This window comes from Lithobates pipiens, unplaced genomic scaffold (genome assembly GCF_037356315.1).
Source record: "Lithobates pipiens isolate NorthernLeopardFrog02 unplaced genomic scaffold, aLitPip1_a1.2 Scaffold_16, whole genome shotgun sequence".
Lineage (NCBI taxonomy): Eukaryota > Metazoa > Chordata > Amphibia > Anura > Ranidae > Lithobates > Lithobates pipiens.
In genome coordinates this window covers 442580814-442602071 of record NW_027507748.1, presented here as the reverse complement: position 1 = coordinate 442602071, position 21258 = coordinate 442580814, and the positions used below count along the sequence as shown (strand labels likewise).

The 21258-nt window shown below is 41.4% G+C and overlaps 1 protein-coding gene and 1 long non-coding RNA gene across 2 annotated transcripts; one reads left to right on the top strand and one right to left on the bottom strand.

The window, feature by feature from the left end:
* Positions 1-8464: 8464 nt before the first annotated feature.
* LOC143983245 (transcription factor 15-like) lies at positions 8465-16624 on the bottom strand. The gene is made up of 2 exons (XM_077482706.1): positions 15966-16624; positions 8465-14957 (listed from the first exon to the last, which is right to left on the bottom strand). Exons 1-2 carry the CDS (start codon positions 16512-16514, stop codon positions 14925-14927), a joined length of 582 nt encoding a protein of 193 aa, XP_077338832.1. The 5' UTR covers positions 16515-16624; the 3' UTR covers positions 8465-14924.
* On the top strand, positions 14962-20645 carry LOC143983246 (uncharacterized). Its single transcript, XR_013274587.1, has 3 exons — positions 14962-15006; positions 18914-19086; positions 19467-20645. It is a non-coding gene; the product is annotated as an uncharacterized LOC143983246 (long non-coding RNA).
* Positions 20646-21258: the final 613 nt, after the last annotated feature.

The window sequence follows — 21258 nt, the reverse complement described above, 5'->3', positions numbered from 1 at the left end:
AATCCCAGATCGCCACCATTACTAGTAAAAAAAAGAAATACATTTTTAAAAAGGCCATAAATCTATTCCCTATTTTGTAGGTGCTATAACTTTTGCGCAAACCAATTAATATACGCTTATTGCGATTTTTATTTGTAGAAGAATACATATCGGCCTAAACTGAGGAAGAAATAGAGGAAGAAATATGTTTTTTTTTTTTATTGGGATATTTATTATAGTAAAAAGTAAAAAAATATTGTTTTCAAAATTGTCAGTCTTTTTTTATTTATAGCTAAAAAAAAAAAAAAACGCAAAGGTGATCAAATACCACCAAAAGAAAGCTCTATTTGTGGGAAAAGATGATCAAAATGTCATATGGGTTGTATGGCCGCGCAATTGTCATTCAAAGCGTGACAGCGCTTAAAGCTGGAGATTGGCCTGGGCAGGAAGGGGGTGAAAATGCCCTGTATTAAAGTGGTTAAAGGGATTCAGAAGACTAGCCCTCCTACTGTGGTTAACAGACTTCCCATCACAGGACACATATTTTGCGACATATCCGATATACTCATCAGGTCTCCTTTCGGGTTGCTTGGTGCATAAGGCAGCCATGTATTTGGCCTTTTATGGTTTCCTGGGGCCTGGGCAGTTTAAACGTACTGGTACAGGGTTCCGTATACTTATGGCCAATCAGCTAGTTGGGTATCCTGACCACTACTGGTTGTGTCTGCACGCTTGCAAGACACAGCAAACTGGAGTCGGCACTGACATCAGATTCTTTGAGACCAGTAATGCTTGGTGCCCGATATTGGTCTTAGACCAGCTCGTGAGGGCAACAAGGACAAGCCCAGGGATACACTGTTGCCTTTCCCTAGTGCTCCCTCTCTACAGCTCAGTTCATGCAACATTGCCACACCCTACTATCTAATTTGGGTTTGGACCCAAAAACATATTCTGGCCATTCATTCAGAATAGAAGCAGTTTCCCTTTTAGGCATACTGACCACGTGACCATGGCACACCCCAGGTCAATTTTCTGTTTCTCCTTCCTTTTCTAAAACAATCCACTAGAAGACTCCGAGTACAAGTGTAAGGCTGACAGCAGGAGAAGTAGTCAGGATGCATAAAGCCTGCCATCCCTTCCTCCACCCACTCCCTTTCTTTCTTTTATTTTCACTTCCATTTAAACTCATACTTGGGTATGCCCCCTTTTAGGCATACTGACCATGGGACCACGGCACACCCCAGGTCAATTCTCAGTTTCTCCGTTAGAAGACAAAGGGTGTTATACTCATCTGCCATAAGTTTGTAATTTACGCATATTTATAATTGAGGAGATTTGATACGTTAAGGAAATCTATCTTTCTTTTTTCACATAAACCTGGGGATTTGAATAGTTCTGAAAAGGAGGACTGAAGAAACTAGAATGGAGCAGAGCTAAATATAGCTTTTCTGTTTCAGTCAAACTATTAGAGAGTTAGCCACGGTGAAAGATGTTGCACCTATACAGTGGGGAAAATAATTATTTGATCCCCTACAGATTTTGTAAGTTTACCCACTCACAAATAAATGAAGGGTCTATATTTGTTATCATAAGTATAATTTAAATGATAGAGACAGTATATCAAACAAAAATCAAAAAAACACTTGATAAAATTTTGAGTTGCAGTTCAGTGAGTACCATAAATATTTAATCCCTTACCAACCAACAATAATTTTGGCTCTCACAGACTGGCTACAGTATGTGCTCATGTGGTACACAGATTAGTCCTGTCAATTTAAGAAGGTGCTCCTAATGACAACTCGTTATGTGTATAAAAGACACCTATCCACAGAATCTTTCTTCCATTCATATCTCAACATCATGGGCTAGACCAAAGAGATGTCAAAGGACGTCAGAAACAAGATTGTAGACCTGCACAAGGCTGGAATTGGATACAAGACCATCAGGAAGAAGCTTGGTGAGAAAGAGATAACTGTTGGAGCGCTTATTTACAAATGGAAGAAATACAAAATTACAAAATAACGATCAGTTGCCCTCAGTCTGGAGCTTCATGCAAGATTTCTCCTGATGGGGTAAGAATGATCATGAGAAGAGTGAGGGAGCAGCCCAGAACTACATGGGAGGAGTTAATGAATGATCTCAAGGCAGTTGGGACCACAGTCACCAAACAATGCCCGCAAGGCCCCTCTCCTCTAGGAGGCACATATACAGACCTGTTTGAAGTTTGTCAATGAAGATCTAAATGATTGGGAGAAAATTATTGGGATGAGAAGGATTGGGAGAAAGTGCTGTCGTCAAATGAGATGATAATTTAGCTCTTTGGCATTAATATGTTTGGAATAAGAAAAATGCTTACTATGACCCTAAGAACACCATCCCTACAGTCAAGCACGAAGATGGAAAGATTATGCATTGGGGTTGTTTCTCTGATAGAGATAGAGGCTGACTTTTCCGCAATGATGGGCCAATGGACAGGGCCATGTATTGTAAAATCTTGGATGAGAACCTTCTTCCCTCAGCCAGAACACTGAAGATGGGTCGTGGGTGGGTCTTCCAGCATGACAATGACCCAAAACATACCCTCAAGGCAACAAAGGAATGGCTCAAGAAGAAGTGCATTACGGTCATGGCGTGGCCTAGCCAGTCTCCAGACCTTAATCCTAAGAAAATTTTTGGAGGTAGCTGAAACTTTGAGTTGCTCACATCAGCCAAGAAACTTTAAGGATTTAGAGAAGATCTGTAAAGAAGAGTGGACTAAAATCCTTCCTGAGATATGTGCAAACCTGGTAACCAACTACAAGAAATGACTTACCTCTGTGCTTGTCAACAAGTGTTTCTCTGCCAAGTAGTAAGTCATGCTTTCCTTGGGGATCAAATACTTATTTTACTCACTGAACTGCAACTCAACTTATAACATTTGTATCACGTGTTTCTGGATTTTTGGTTGATATTCTGCCTCTATCATTTAAAATACACCTATGATAAAAATTATATACCCTTCATTTATTTGTAAGTGAGCAAAGTTACAATATCTGCAGAAGATCAAAAAACTATTTTCCCCACTGTATAAACTCACATATAGCATATTATTCCCCTTCCCCTGACTTCTCTGTCAAGATCGATGGCACAACTATGAACCCCTTACCCCATGGAATCTAAACTATTCTTTCCGCCTGACATCCAATCACTGTCCAAACCTACACAACATCTCCCAAATACCCCCCCCCCCCCCCTTCTAACCAATGACACCACAAATCTTCTAATTCACTCCCTCATCATCTCTCACTTTGACTACTGCAACCCCCCTCATCGGCTTACCTTTATATAGGCTATTCCCTCTTCAGTCCAGCATTAATGCTGCTGCCAGGCTCATCCTGCCTAACAACTGTACTTTTATTTTCTCCATCAGTTCAACCCTCACAGGTATTACCTTTTGTATCACTTGACCCTCACTCAGTGGCATAACTAGAACCCTCAGGGCCCCGATGCAAGAAACCATGGTGCGCCCCCCCCAACCTCCGGACAAAGCTCTTTTCTCCGAGCCCGATGGCGGAACACCAGGGCCCGGTCACAAGTGGGTGGTTGCATATATAGGAACCGATTTCTCCATTTCCCCCCGCTTCTCCTCCTCTCTCTCCCCCAGGCATTCAGTGGCTGCAGGAGGAAAATGGAGAGATTGGTTCCTCTATGTCAGTGTTTCGCAATCTTTTTCCAGTCAGGGCACCCTTGAAGTATACCCCTAGGTCAGTGATGGCGAACCTTGGCACCCCAGATGTTTTGGAACTACATTTCCCATGATGCTCTGGCACTCTGCAGTGTACTGGAGCACCATGGGAAATGTAGTTCCAAAACATCTGGGATGCCAAGGTTCGCCATCACTGCCCTAGGTGAATGGGGCTGCACTCCAACCCCCCTGCAACTGTGTGCATTGCATGCAGTTGCAGCATAGTGATGATGCATTTAAGGGGTTAACACAGGTGGTCAGTAGGCAACATATTGCCTCTCTACTGGCTGTCAAATGCCTCTGAAAATCGATCTGAGCATGGTTAGCTTTTCGGAGGAACAGCGTTTTACATAAAATGTGCATACATACATGTAAAAACACACACACACACACACATAATACGCACACATATACTATATATTATATATACACATACACACAGATATATAAAAACACACACACATATATATATATATATATATATATATATATATATACATATATATATATATATATATATATATATATATATACACATATATATATATATATATATATATATATATATATATATATATAAATGCACATATGCACGCACATATAAACCAGCGACAGCTGGTGCTCAAAATTTTTAGGGAGGCGCAAGCAAACTAAAAAATTCTGAAAAAAACATCAATTACAGCTACTGTGCCCATCAATTGCAGCCACTGTACCCAAACTCTGCCACTGTGCCCATCAAATGCCGCCAGTGTGCCCATCAAATGCTGCCAGTATACCCATCAAACACTGCCAGTGTACCCATCAAATGCTGCCACTGTGCCCATCAAGCTCTGCCACTGTGCCATCAAATGCCGCCACTGTGCACTTCAAATGCTGCCACTGTGCCCATCAAATGCTGCCACTGTGCCCATCAAGCTCTGCCACTGTGCCATCAAATGCCGCCACTGTGCACATCAAATGCTGCCACTGTGGACATCAAATGCTGCCACTGTGTCCATTAAATGCTGCCAGTGTGCACATCAAATGCTGCCGGTGTGCCCATTAAATGCTGGCAGTGTGCTATCAAATGCTGCCACTGTGAATCCCCACCACCTGCTCGCCGTCTGCCCGGCACTTACCCTGTCTTGGTGGGGCAGTGGGTGACGGCCACGAGCGGGGTTCTCCATGCATCTCCTGCCATCCTCATCTCCCGTCCTCTACTCCTGCTAGGCATCCAATAGCTGCGCCTATCGTTTCAGCAAATCAGGTGACGGGTAATAGACCCGCACACCTGATTGGTGGAGAGGCGGTTCAGTGTTAGGAAAGTGAATATTAATTCACTTTTCTAACACACCTTGGTGGACTGTGAGCATCAAGCACTATGGCTCTAATCAGGTGCTTCGAAAAAAACACCTCCCGCCCCCCGCCGCTGTTATTAAGGTGCCCAGTGCCCCCAAAAGGGGCCGGCCACCTAAATATGGGGGTGGCAGCTGTGGCCATGGATAGTTTCATGCTATGCTACGCATGAATCTATCCATTGGTCATAGAGGGGGTGGCTGAAGAGAGAGGGTGGCACCTGTGTGCCCTTTTGGATGCACCGCCACTGAAAAACACATGCACATTCACATACATACATATGCATACATGCACACACACATGCATACATACATATATGAACACACACACACACACACACACACACATACATGCATGCACACACACACATACATGCATGCACACACACACGTGCATGCACACGCACACATGCACACCCACGCACATGCACACCCATACACACACAGACACACACACATACATGCACACACACGCACACACACACGTACATGCATACCCACACACACATGCATGCACATGCACACCCACGTACACACACATGCACACCCATGCACACCTGGGTGGACTGTGAGTATCAAGCACTATGGCTCTAATCAGGTGCTTCAAAAAAAACACCCCCCGCCCCCCCCACCGCTGTTATTAAGGTGCCCAGTGCCCCCAAAAGGGGCCGGACACCTTAATATGGGGGTGGCAGCTGTGGCCATGGATAGATTCATGCTATGCTATGCATGAATCTATCCATTGGTCATAGAGGGGGTGGCTGAAGAGAGAGGGTGGCACCTGTGTGCCCTTTTGGATGCACTGCCACTGAAAAACACATGCACATTCACATACATACATATGCATACATGCACTCTCACATACATGCACACACACATGCATACATACATATACATATATGAACACACACACACACACACATGCACACCCACACACATGCATGCACACACGCACACATGCACACACACATGCACACCCATGCACACACACACACACGCACACATACATGCACACCCACGCACATGCATGCACACACATACACACGCACACACACACGTACATGCATACCCACACACACATGCATGCACATGCACACATAAACACCCACGTACACACACATGCACACCCATGCACACACACATACATGCATACCCACACACACATGCATGCACACACACCCATGCACACCCATGCACACACACATGCATACCCACACACGCATACACACACATGCACACCCACACACACACATGCATACACACACACACACATACACATGCACGCACACATACATGCGCACACACACACATACATGCACACCCACATACATGCACACACATATAAACACACACACAGTAGTCTTATAAAAAAAAACGGCAGTGCTTTACCTTGGCTCTTCCTGCTGGGTACTGCACTGTAGGGGGAGACAAAGAGCACACTGTGCTTTCACTAAAGTCTAATGTGAGGAGCTCCCTGCACCATGCCGATTACAGCTCCTCTCAGCTTCCCCTCCTATCGAAGAGTACAGGGGGCCCTCAAGGGCCCCCTGCAGCAAGGGGCCTAGTCGCCATGGCGATCTCGGCAACCCCTCTAATTCCGCCACTGCCCTCACTCCTAGATTGTAAGCTCTAACAAGCAGAACCCTCTGATTCCTCTTGCATTGAATTGTATTGTAACTGTACTGTCTGCCATCATGTTGTAAAACGCTGTGCAAACTGTTTGTGCTATATAAATCCTGTATAATAATAATAATGTTATTCAACTGCACCAATAGGTATGGAGAAAAGGGAGGATGCGTCATTCCTTTGACTCATTCCCATGCCCAATATTTTAGTAAAAATAGACCATAAAATGGCAAATATTAATACAATGTCAATGTAGCACAATACTCTGTATCAGGTAAAGAATAAAAAAAAAATCCCTACATCTGTAAAACCATGTAACTAGCAGTTTATTAAACGAATGCTGTTCATGCATGCATCACTTTTGTCATTGAATGATTTGTTTATTCTAAGTGTTCATTAATTAGATTATTAAAACAATTCAATATGAAATATCTGATTGCTTTTAATTGCAAAGATTTCTGGTGAGAAATCAATTAGTGCTTCCATCAACTGTTTTATTCAAGGGAAAAGGAATCAAAAATATTTGAAATTGTGTTGATATAAATGCTCTCTCTTGAGTGATTATTATTTGTCTTAACAATCAAAAATGAATTTGTGACTGGTACAAAGCAGGGAACACTTTTACATTTATAATAATATTCGACTCACTCAGGCTAGGGTCACAAAACAGCCAGTAATACTTGTGATTGTTGTCAAATGAAAGGACTTTTCCATCAAAATTGTTGCATGTCTGATAGGCTCAGAGCATTTCCGATTGATATACGGATTGGGATAATAAAGTGATCATAAATTCAGTAAGGAATTTCTGCAGTATAACTTTTGCTTTAAAAAATCACTCATATATTGCTCATTACCTGCAATAAAGGGGTGGATTTACTAAAACTGGAGAGTGCAAAATCTAGTGCAGCTGTGAATGTTAGCCAATCAGCTTCTAACGTCAGCTTGTTCAGTTAAAGCGGTTGTATACCACCAACCATTTTTTTTTCTACACCTGTAAGGCAAAAGGCATAATGAGCTAGTATGCACCGCATACTAGCTCATTATGAAATACTTACCTTAGAACGAGGCGTCGGTAACTCACCTGGTCCACGCTGAGGGAGATGACATGTTCCCTCGGCGTGTCTTCCAGGTATCACGGCTCCAGCGCTGTGAGTGGCTGGAGCCGTGATGTCTTCATTCCCGCGCATGTGAGCAGGAGACTTCTTTCCAGCAAAGTCCGGCATCTGCCGTGCTTTCAGCTGAGAATCCCCGGTGCGCATGCACCACTGAAATGTCAGCGGCTCATTGCAGGGGGAATATCTCCTAAACCATACAGGTTTAGGAAATATTCTTTTTACCTACAGGTAAGCCTTATTATAGGCTTACCTGTAGGTAAAAGTTATACAATTGACTAAAGTTTTGACAAAAACAATCTGGAAGTTGATTAGTGCAGAGCTACACCAGCTATTGCACTTTCCAGTTTTAGTAAATCAACCCCACTGTGTCCACCCCATGTATTATAAGCATGAGAGGATGACGAGCTTATAGGGCAGTGATGGCGAACCTTGGCACCCCAGATGTTTTGGAACTACATTTCCCATTATGCTCCACTACACTGCAGAGTGCATGAGCATCATGGGAAATGTAGTTCCAAAACATCTGGGGTGCCAAGGTTTGCCATCACTGTTATAGGGGCTACAGCTTGGTCTCCATCCATTCTCAGGGCCTTTGTGCAGCCATACCTGTTTCCAGCTGATGTGAGAAAATACATTTCTTTCCTTTGTAGAGAGTATCATTTCAGGATTCACTAAACACAAATATATTTAGTTGATTTCTTTAATAAAATAGCTTTTAGTACATATAAATACAATAGAAGTTTTACAGCATGAAAATATCACAAAATAGATTTTATGTTATAGGTAGGTAACGAAGCTTTAAAACATCAAGAAACTGGTGTTCCAGCTTATGGTATCTCAAGTTGTGTACACCGAATGTAGAAAAATAGAATTTATTTTGTACTACATTTATATTTATATTATTTTGTATATTATTTAATGTATTATATTGCTATTACTGGTATTTTAACACTTGTTAAAATACCAGTAATAGCACCCGTTAGCACCCGTTTTTATCCTTGGTAGGAGTAATTTACAATTGAGTGTCAGTTTTAGACAAGCCATGCGGAAGTGTGTTGAATCCAAAGACGCCGTTATGAAAATATGACATCTTCTTTAGATTAATCTTACAGTGTTACTAAACTCAGGACCCTGCATTCACTATATCTGGTCTCCCACAGTACACAAAAAAATGGAAATGTAATCATTTTAGTAGATATAAACTGCTAAATACCTTTTCTCATCAGCAGTATATATAGCAGTCTTGTGACTTCTATCAGTGCCTGGTTAAAGCTTGTAGGAGGAGTTTTAATACAAACACTGGGCCACTGACCCTCTGTCTTGACAGTACTGATTGTCCCTATGCTGATCACATACACTCCTAGATTGTAAGCTCTACCGAGCAGGGCACTCTGATTCCTCCCGTACTGAGTTGTTTTGTAACTGTACTGTTTGCCATCATGTTGTAAAGTGCTGCACAAACTGTTGGTACTATATAAAATCCTGTATAATAATAATAATAATAATAATGCACCCTTCCAAGAAAAAAAAAACTCTCTAGCAATATACAGCAAACTGAGCATGTGCAGCCTGACTCCAGTAACTCCGTCTTATCCAGACATGTTATGGGGACAATACAAGAAGAGGAGGATCTGTGCATACAGCATCTAACAGTCTTTTTACTCAATGCAGAGGATTAACTCCTTAGGTTCCACAGTGAGTATACCAAGCATGCTTTACTGCATATACAGACTGCTTTTACTGTTGTGGGTTTAGTAACACTTTAAGCTAGTTGGGTCTATATTAGTATCCCCAGCTGGGTCTTTGAAGCTTTGCTTGCATAAACCCACACTCTTTAAGGGCCCATTCACACCCATAACTTTGCGAGATCTCAGAAAATAAATGTGTTGCTATGATGTGTGGTAACGAACATTGTGCATCGGTGAACTGTGGTGCCATTTGTTTTGGAGGTACTTTAGAACTCACTGCAGGGAAGCGCAACACACAGTCCTGTGCATCATGCTGAATTGTAAAAAATGCATCTGTTTTTCCTGCTTTGAGGCACATTGCCATTTACTTATTTAGTGCATGCATCAATGTGTTAAAATGCATGTGCTGCATCATGAATGGACCCTTAGTAGATTATGCCAAAAATACTGGCATGCACACTGGATGTGCACTATTTAAACTACTATGTAAACATTATGTGGAACTGTCACTTGGTATTCTTCTGAGTCAAACTGTCTTCAATGACCTTTCTGTCAACTAGGTCAAAAACAGAATTAAGTATGTATTCACTCACTCGTCAGTCTATTTCAAACAGCATATAATGTGGCAAGATCAGACTGACTGAATCATAGAGTGTTTGAAACAGGCCCTACTGTGTTTTCATGTACATTAAGTACAGTAAAGTGCACTTTTCTACATTTTTTGAAATGTAGCAGACTGCCTATGTTGTCAATGGTTAGAATTTATGTGTGCAAGGAAATGTTTAATACAGTACATTGGATACTTTATACTACTAAATCCATTTTGGAGTTAATAGCAGATATTTATGTGAAAAATGTTTCAAAGTAGACCTTCTTAACTGTATTAATTGTGTGCTTAGTAAATATAAGTGCTGTGGTTATCCATGGTTTCATTATACTAATTGTATCATAATAATCATCACCGTTGCAAAGCTATTTGGGTTCTAAAAAAACATTTTTTCTTTTTTAATTACCATTTTTAGCAGCATAAAAAAATTACTGTCTTATCCAGTTGAACCCCACATCAGTGGCTGCTGTACAGTATATACTACTAAGGCCCCTTTCACACATGCGGACAGTATGTCCGTATTTCATCCATCCGTTTGCGGATGAAATACGGACATACATGCATTCCTATGGGATAGCGGGTGTCTGCGGAAGAACATCCGCAGACACCCACTATTGTCCGCCTCCGCAATTGTCCGATTCTGCAGACGGAGGAAAATCCTATTTTTCTATCCGTCTGCAGAGCGGATCGGATGAACACGGACATACGGTCCGTGCTCATCCAATCCCCCATAGAGAGGAGAACAGAGAGCTGACAGGGCGGTCCCTGCACAGTGTGCCGGGACCGCCCTGTCCGCCGCCGGCTCAGTGGGGATAAGCGGAGGGGATAAACTGAGCGAGCGGATCATCACGGGGCGGATCATTACTGATCCGTCCCATGTGAAAGGGGCCTTAATGATTTACTCAACATAATTAGTGATGTTCTTGCATTACACAATGCATCATGTATTAATAATATATTACATTATTCCTCATAATTGAGACTTTTGTTCATAGTATTTACTTTGAATTAGAAACTGTTTTTTTTTTCCCCCGAACAAGTCATTGGGATTGCAAATGCAGTTTTGAAGCAAGTCCGAAGTACTTCCAAAGGAATCATCTTAAATTGACCTCAAATGCAAGCTGATTGCACCTGAAACACACTGCACTTTGGGATAGGATGCATATGAAGACTTATCCTTTCTAAGCAATGTGTCTACATAGTGTCTTGCCAAAATATAAAAAATATTAGGTCTTGTTCATACAGGTTTACATAAGCATACACCTTGTGTGAGGGTCATGTTTGCGTTCACAGGATGCACACTGCTGCATCCCAATTGACATGAATGGGACTGCCTGGATGCGGATGCACCGACACAATAGCTGCTCCCAATTGGACATCTGTGTGGGTGCAGATGTCTAAATCCACACTGTCTGTATTTAACCCCTTGGAGTCAGCGCCAGCCAGCCCTTTAAGGGGTTTAGAATGCCAAAAGGTGACTTATGCTCATGTGACTGCTGTTATTAACTGTCACGGCGGTCACATAAACAGAAAGCTCCCAATCGCAAGCAGCGAACAGGAGCTTTCCGCTAGCCTCCAGTAACTATGCCTGGAGCACGCAGGGCACACATTCTCAGCACAGCTCTATTTGCACTATTGCACGCAAATATGCAGCTAACCGTCCCCAAGGCCCACAGAGAGGCCGCTTATTTGCGTGGGTTAAGGACCCACACCTGCACCCATACACCTGACAAATCTGGAGCAGCTGCTATGTCTGTGCAGCAGCTACCTCCCAATTGACATGAATTGGACTGTATGCAGATGCATGGAGCACCTATGTATTCCATGCAGGCAAACCATGCAAAACATGACCCTCACACCAGTGTATGTGGTAGGCTCCTTTCACATGAAGCAGAGTCTGCTCCAATCAGTAGGGGATCTGTGAGTAGACCCCCTGCTGAATTGGAGCAGAATAGGAATTGGAGCTGAATGGGATGGTTTTCAGTTTTGTGACATGTGTGCCTGTTCAATTTGTGCCCTGTGGACACAGGCAGACCCGTGTTGGCTTTATGTGCAGCCGGATGGAAATGTTGTCCATTTACATCAGGCTATCTCCACTCCATCACATTTAGGTCAAGAAAAATGGAAAAGGATAAAGTCCTTTTCCCTTTTTTTTCCGGTAGGCGGTTTTAAATGGACACCTGTTTACATCCACTTGTTCATAGGACTACAGGGAGCTTTTGATTGGGTCCACCTGAAAAACTGACTGTCAGACCTGATCTGAATTCCCATGTGAAAGGGTCCTATGTACACTCATGTGAACGAGGCCTAAATGCTGATACATTTTTCTAAAAAAAAAATAGAAAAAAAGGTCCTCAAAAATAAAAAAATATAAACCGTTTTTGGAGTTTTACTTGATCTCTTACCTGAGCCATAAAATAGATCAATTCTAATAGCAGCACTTTAAAAATTGAGGTATTTGGGAATCCAAAATAATGGTGTTAGGAACCAGCCCATAGAGTCAGTTCTACTGAAGAACAAAAAGAGAGTTTTGAGGATTTGAAATAGAACTGAAATGTGGTACATTTTTGTAAAAATTGAATACTGGGTACTGGGCAATTAAATTGCACCATTTTTTTTCTTGATTTTCCTAAAATACAATGTTCAATGAGACATTAAAAATTAAAATGCATAGCAAATGCAAAGAGTCTATTGCATTCACTTGCAGTGTGTGTTATATACATACATACTTAAAGCTTAAGTAACTCCGCTCATTGGAATCCTCCCCCCCTCCGGCGCCACAATTGGCACCTTTCAGGGGGGAGGGGGGTGCAGGTACCTGTACAGTACAGGTATCTGCACCTACTTCCGGGATAGCTCTCTGCGGAAAGAGGAGTGAATCTACGCCCCTTTCCGAATGTCCCCCGCTGCCTGCTGGGAAACACACAGATCCCAGAGGCAGCGGGTCCATCCTTATTGCACAGCGTGACTCGCGCATGCGCAGTAAGGAATCGGGAAATGAAGCCGAAAGGCACCTCTTCCTGATTCCCATACCCAAGATGGCAGCGGCAGCACCCGAGAGACGATCGAGAGATCGGCTTCGGGTGCCGACATCGCGGGCGCGCTGGGCGGGTAAGTGTCCTTATTTTAAAAGTCAGCAGCTGCAGTATTTGTAGCTGCTGGCTTTTAAAAAAAAAAAACGGCGGAACTCCCGGCGGACTCCCGCTTTAACTTACTATTATATTGCACGAATGCAGTCACACCAAACAGATGCTTGATGTGACACAGTAGTGCTCAAAACACTTCTAATCTAATGCCTGTGTGTGAGGGGGAAGAAAAAGGAAGAAACACCTTTACGTCCAAAGCGGCATTAACCAAAGTAATTTGTATCCTTTTATTTATACCTTATTTGAGAATGTAAGGTATAGGAGACCACCCACCATAATTAATGGCTTTTATATTATTAGCTGGGCAGGAATTGATTAGAAAAAGAAAGAATTATCACTACTATTAAGTATCAAACGACTGTCAGCAAAGAGTTTATCAGCCACACCATACTGGGTCACTGTTGCTTCCAGTGCAGAAGTGACCACTGCAGGGCAGTGGCTGTGTGGGGGGTCTAAAAGTTGGCATACTTGACAGATATTCAGATATGCATTTTAAAACCCAGCCCTTTTCAAGAAAAATTAAGGAATTCTAAATAAAGTAATGCCTTGTATAAAAATGTTTGACATACATGAAACAATTTTTAGTACTTTACAAAAACTTGAGATTGCAAAAAAAAAACAAGTATTTCCTTGTAATTTAATAACTATGATTTCTAAGATTCTATGGGCGGATTTATTGAAAGCAAATGGACTGCTCATTTTGCACAAGAATTTTCAGTTTTCAGTGGAATTTACCCGTGAGTTTGTGAATGTGGTAAAAATTAAATTTGCAAATATCAAATCATGTGCAAGAATAAAAAAAAAATAATAATAAAAAAAATGTATATATATATATATATATATATATATATATATATATATATATATATATATATATACATATATACATGATTGGAAGATAGAAATTGGTTTCACCCCTCATTTATTAAGCTAAGGGCAAACGCCCCTGCAAAGTGAACAGTCTACTTGCCTTTAGTAAATAAAAATCTATGGGTTTATCTTCAATGGTACTGAGACATTAAACTCACAAATTCTACCAATATAATATTTGCCTGTTCCTGATCTTAGCACTTGCATTTGTATCAAATAAATTAGGCCTAACTGATTTAAAGAGCTGATTGTTTTTATAGATGAAATAATCTTGCCCAGGTTCACTTGAGCAAAAGAAGTGATGTGAAGAGTGATGTGAATTTAGCTGTGCTTCAGTAGAAAATACAAATGATGTCCCAACAACAACTGGCATCCTTATTTGGCCTGTACTACATGTCATCATACATAAGTCTGAAGATAATAACTAGAAAGGAGGCTGGTGTTGAGAAGCACAGGTGAAAGTGTGTTATGACAACATGCTCTGATGGAAGCATTGCGTGTCCAGGATCGAGTTTCATCATGTGTCGTTGGTTTAACCACCGTTGGTATCAGGCTTGGGTTTAACATTTCTCGCGCAAAAAATAGCAACAACACCAGGTGCAGCTTTCCATTTTGACTTCGATTTCAGCCACAAAGCATCCTAAATAAAGTTGTTCCAGTGTAAAATAAAGTGCACACTATGATGGGGTTTTGACGTTTAGAAGTAGTGTTCATAAGCTGCGTTGCATAAGTTCAATGTAAACAAAAGAGTGTCGAGTGGGTATATTTAGAACAGGTCTATATTCAGTGCAAGTATTGTGCAAGCTGCTCATCTGAGTGAATGTCCACATGCACCTTAAATAGACAAGTGCTTCTCCCCTTCTCTGTGCTGCAGAGAAAACACAGAGATATTAGAAGGCATGCTTCATAAGGTCACGGTGAGCAAAACATCTACAACTACAACAAAGCAAAGAAGCCAGATGAGGTTTCAACCCTCTAACCTTTAATCTCTCTACCTATACCATGCATTGGTAATCCACATATGGATTTCATGAATAGTTCAGCCTAGATAAATAAATCAATACATCGATAGATACATGCATACATACAATTTAATAAACTAGACAGATATAATTTAATAAATAGTTCAGCCTAGATAAATAAATCAATAGATAGATAGATAGTTCAGCCTAGATAAATAAATTGATAGATAGATAGATATGTGTAGATAGGTAATAGATAGATAGATAGACAGATATAATTTTATAAATAATATAATTTAAAATATAGTACAGCTGTAAGGTCCTCATCACTGTGACTACATCATTCTTGTCAAAGTACATTATGGATGAGGATATTTGAGACCCATGGCCTTGTAAAATGAATAAAATATGTAACACTGTACACAATTCACAGTTCAAGGTCACCAAAAAACTGCATTTTTTATTATTATACATGCAAAATAGAGAAAAGCTTTTTGCAATGGTAAACAGGGTCACCACATAACTCCTAGCATTATCAGCCTGTGGGGGGGAGATTTATTAAAACTGGTGCACACAGAATCTGGGGCAGGTCTGCATAGAAACCAATCAGCTTTCAGGTTTTATCGGCAAAGCTTAATTAAGCAAGCTGACGTTAGAAGCTGCTTGGTGACTATGCACAGCTGCACCAGATTTCGTGTGCACCTGTTTTAGTAAATCTCCAATAAATATTAAAATATTAAATGTGAAGATTTTTATCATTGTAGCGTCTCTGCTATTACAGTATAATATCATTTTCTGTAATGACTGACTGTCATTGCAATGATACTGTCACAGCAATGACTATTGACTGTTTGGCCTATCAATGACTTGCACCATGCAGCATGAGTCACATAATGTTAGTATATAGTACTTACTATCTTCCTTTGATTGCTGAGGCAGAAAGTACAGATAGGTCTGGGTGCTGAGCTGGCCACAGAGGCTCTGTACTGGAGACATGGCTGTTCATCCATGCAGTCCTCTCCTATCAGCAGGATGTTAGCTAGATGTGAAATGTAGCTGGAAGCCAGCCTCAGGGTTTCTATTTTGGACAGTTTGCGGTCTGCAGGCTCTGTGGGGATTAGTGTCCTGAGGGCAGTGAAGGCTGTATTCACACTGTGTGTTCTGTCTCTCTCCCGGGCATTGGCAGCTTGTCTCTGCTTGCTTACTCCAGACAGTCTGCCCTTCCTCTTCCTTTTACCCCTGTTGTCCCCATTTGAGCAGCTGTAGCCTCCATCGTCCCCTCCACCTAGAGATTTATCTGAGCTGTCGCTTGTGCTCTCAAGATCTTCAGCATCGGAGAGTAGGCCACCACTGCAGTCAGTAGGTTGCCCAATGCCACCACCCACACACTTCATGGTCCTGCAGTCCACTCCTGTAGCCTGTGACTCTGTCCTCATAAGCAGCACCATCCCCCGGGCTCCCATCACTTTTATGCACAGCAGGCAAACAGCACCTGTTAGTAGCGAGCAACTCCACTTGATCCACTGACACCTCAGCAAGTCATTTTTTGAATGGTTGCTCCATTTAGACTGAGCATGTGGTTGCTCCGTAAGGCAAGAAAGGTGGGGTTGGTTGAGAGTTATGGAGCTTGGGGCAATGGCACCATCCTAAGCAGAGCACCTGTTCATGTTGTCATGTTGCGGGTAACAGCTAAAGACAGAAGCCCAGCATCAAAAGAATGAAATGGGACAGACAGTATGTTACCCAGCATGACAAGTTTGCTCAATAAATCTAAGTAAGGTGTGTAGCATCATACTGACCTGCCTTTTGGTTTACCTTTCTAATATTTTAACTTTGTACCACGCATATCTGTATCACTACATAAATTACTGTACTCTATGCAACTTTACATGGTTTACGCAAATTTTTGCATGTGCTTCAAGGGTATAACAAATGAACCAATTTTCATTTTTTTTATGGTTCTTGATCATAATGTACATATGTACTATAATTCTAAATATAAAGACAATAACTCCACACCAAATACTGACAGTTTTGAATCTCTTTATATTGTATACTGAATTTGCATTTTTGAATTTGTTACAGCACTTGCATATCCAATATCAGTTTGTTTAGTTGTAAGACAATGTGATACATAATTTAAGCTGCAGCATTTGGACAGTGGGACTTCACCAGGGGATATTTCTAAAGATACACTGGAAACGTTATATGACCCTAATCCCAGGGTAACAAAAAAAGACATTCATAAGTATCTATATAAGTAGCTATAGTGTACACTATAGCAGGGGGGTCCTCAAATGTTTTAAATAAAAGACCAGTCTACTGCTTGACAGACTGTTCGAGGGCTGGACAGTGGCCAGCAGGAGTTCAAATTATCCTTAGCAAGACAGGTAGACCTATGATAGCTATCATTTTAGGACCAACTAAAGATCTCTTGCAAGTAAATATTGGCAGTAAAAGATGCTCCAGCATCAGTGGGAATATTAAATGCCCCAGCATCAGTGGTCAATAGCAGTAATGACTATTGACTACCCCAGCCACATTGGACTTATTTAATAGGAAATGTCTCCAGTTCAGTCATATAAACTTTTATATAGAGGGAAGAGTACTTATACATGCATAAATTGATTCATCTGGTAAAGTACCAAATTTATGTTACTTTACTTTAGCTGTGACATCATCTAAATTAAATTAGAACTTTAAACAGACGTTAAAATCTATAGAAGGACTAAATTTACTCCCACTATTTGATATCCCTAAAGCCCCATACACACTCAAATCAATTTTTCTGCTGAGTTTTTCCTTCAGATTTACCAAAACCATATAATATGAGGTCAAACCCGATATATATGCATGTATGCATGTATGTATACAATCAGGCAGTCCCTTGTACTACATGGTTTTGGTAAACCTGATGGAAAAACTCAGCAGAAAAACTGATAGTGTGTATGGGGCATAAGGATCCGTTTACACCTAAGAGTTTTGGAATAGTGGACACAATCATGTGATTCTGCAGCAAAATACAGGATTTGTTTGTGATGTCTTTATTTCTTAATGGCACTTCAAACACGGTGGGATTTTGCCACGATTACATCAAAACACACGGAAATCGGGCCAAAAACGCAATGCCAAATAAATAAGTGCACCAGAGCCAGTGCACTGAAAAAAGTTGTTACTTTTTAAATATTTTTTATTAAAGTGTTTTTAACCACTTCCCGTCTGGCTTATAGCAAAATGACGGCCAGGAGGTGGTTCAGTTGTCCTGACTGGGCGTCATATGATGTCCAGCAGGATAACTGCCTGTGCGCACCCGTGGAAATCGGTGGTGCTGCGTGTTAGTCTGACACACCGCGACACCAATCTCTATAAAGAGCCTCTGACGGAGGCTCTTTACCATGTGATCAGCCGTGTCCAATCACGGCTGATCACAGTGCAAACAGTAAGAGTGACTTATTAGTGTTAAAATATGTCTCAGGTGTGAATGGGGAGCAGGAGCAGGCTTGGTGTTATCGCTCTCTGACTCTCTCATACTGGTCATTGGAAGTTCAACATGGCACCTCATGGCAAAGAACTCTCTGAGGAGACCTAGGCTATAAGAAGATTTCCAAGACCCTGAAACTGTGCTGCAGCATGGTGGCCAAGACCATACAGAGATTTAACAGGACAGATTCCACTCAGAACAGGCCTTGCCATGGTCGTCCAAAGGAGTTGAGTACACATGCTCAGCATCATATCTAAAGGCTGTCTTTGGGAACTAGACGTATCAGTGCTGCCAGCATTGCTGCAGAGGTTGAAGGGGTGGGGGGGGGGTCAGTCTGAAAGTGCTGTGGGGTGGATTAATGAATGGTGTATTTCTTTTTAGAGGAAAGTGAGTGTGGTCAGCTGAACCAGGATGCTGGTTTTAAGGTATGGGATCTGACACCTGGACCCAGCACAGACCTTCCATTTGATGTAACCTCCCCTGACGCAAGTCAAACAGAGGGCCAAAGAGACCCAGAAGTGGAAGAAACTATTTGTGAGCCTCTTGTGTGGCAAGTAAGTATTCTTTGAATCTGGCTTCAAATGTATATACATGTCAAGTGTTTCGCTGTCCAAACCAAACATCCACTCCACACATTAACAAAGTATGTAGTGCATTAACATTAGCATGGAGAAGGAAGAGGTGGAAGGAGCTGGCAGTGTTGCTAGGTACCCGAGTTTTTTAGACACAGGCACCAGGGCCAGGATTACATAGTAGTTGCACTGTGTACATTCCTAGTAGTGTAGGTGTCTGAAGGGCAAGCGGGTTGCAAGCAACAATAGATTGGGTAGGTAAGTATTTATACAATTTGACTAGTAAGTTGACCATATTTCACTATGTAGGGCTTCAGCCATTTGACCATCATTGCCTTAATCCTTTTTTCTCTTCTTACAAGGTCATGAACTTCCAAGATACACAATAGGCTGAATGAGTGCAGTGTTTAAATTATCTTGAGCAAATAAAGGAGGCTGCCACTGCTTTACAGAGAAGAATACGTGATTATGTCGACATGCTTGCCAAATTTTGTTTTGTTCCACTTGTTGGCTCCTGTTTGCACTTTTCATATTTCACATGTTTTTCTGACTTTTAAGCCCTGGTTCACATTGATGCTACTTGGCAACTGCGCTACTTTATTTGAAGTTGCCGCGATTTCTAAGTAGCAAGGTTAGCGTGATTTCAGGTGCTACTTGATAGACATTTGTGTGGCTTCGTGCACAGATGTCTATTGAAGTCGCACCTGAAATTGGCAAAAGTAGTGCAGGAACTACTTTTGCAAATTGGTGCGGTGCCGCTAATTCGGTGTCGCAATGATTGGAACAGTGCCATTGCCTCCAATAGGCTGTGACTTGTCATGCGATTTTATCTCTCAAATCACATGATAAATCCCTCCAATTTGAACTTAGGCTTTAGTGTTTAATGACTGTGTGAATTACTAACCTTGAAAATTACATCATCACCTGTGACAAAAGCAAAAAATATAGAAAACATGACCTGGGAATGCACTTGGAGAAGTAGAGTTGGGAAACACTGCCCTCAGTAATGTTAATTGTAATGTTGTGTTTTTAAGAATCGCAAAGCCAAAATTTGAAGATGCACACCAGTTGTGCCAAAAGATTCTTATTTCCCTCATGATCCCATGCCTAAAATGTGTTTCTTTCCCTACACCTAAAGCCCCAAAACACACAGTGTGTCAACATGTGCTTCCTCCCATTACGGGGTATCAATGTACGCGTTTTGGAGGTGCAACCCCTTCCTCATAACTAAAGTAGGTGAGAGGAAGGGGTTGCACAACCAAACACGTCCATTGATACCCCGTGATGGAAGTACATGTTGACACACTGTGTGTTTTGGGGCTTTAGCAAACTAGATGTAGGGAGACACACATTTTAGGTCTCATATGGCCTTCACTTTACCAAACTTGAACTTTGTAAGTTCTTGAGTTGGGGATGTGTATCTTATGTTTTCAAACATGCCTGTTTAGCCCCAAAAAGGTGAAAAATATTGGCAAATATATATGTTTATACACCAAGATGTTGGTTTGTTATAAAACCTTAAAATGCACATGTGAATATGCTTTGAGTAAAATGTTTTTTACAATGTGTGGCTTATTATTTCAATGCTCAATTCCAGCATATTTGTAAAATGTGTGTAGTTACAGTGACAATGTGTTCTAAAATGTGGCCAACTCAGGCAATTTTATGGTCTCAAAGAAATTAAAGGAGTTGAAAAGGCATAATGTTTTCGAACTTAATGCATTCGATACATTAAGAACAAAAACATTGTGTGTGTAGCAGACCCACAGTACAACATAATAGTTAGCTGAAGAAGAGATTGTCACCTCATAGAGCAAATAAGGTACGTTTGCACTATTGTATAAAATGGCCAAAATACAGGCCATTTGAGAACCAATTATACAGATAAGAAATACAGACAACAGTAGTTCAAACGAAAAAGGAGTTTATGATAAAATAATATTATTAGTCTGGATCAGCTACAATGCTAAGCCACTGCCCCTCTACCCACAAAATATTCCATGTATTTTTGCCTGATATCTCTGGAATTTTGGGAAGGCAACCTAGCACGGTTCGAGAGCCATCATGTTGCCCACTGAGCAGCAGCCTCTTCAGCTGGGCCTGACGCTGCGGGGTCCACATCAGTTGGCACTGAGCAAAGGTATCTGATAGCAT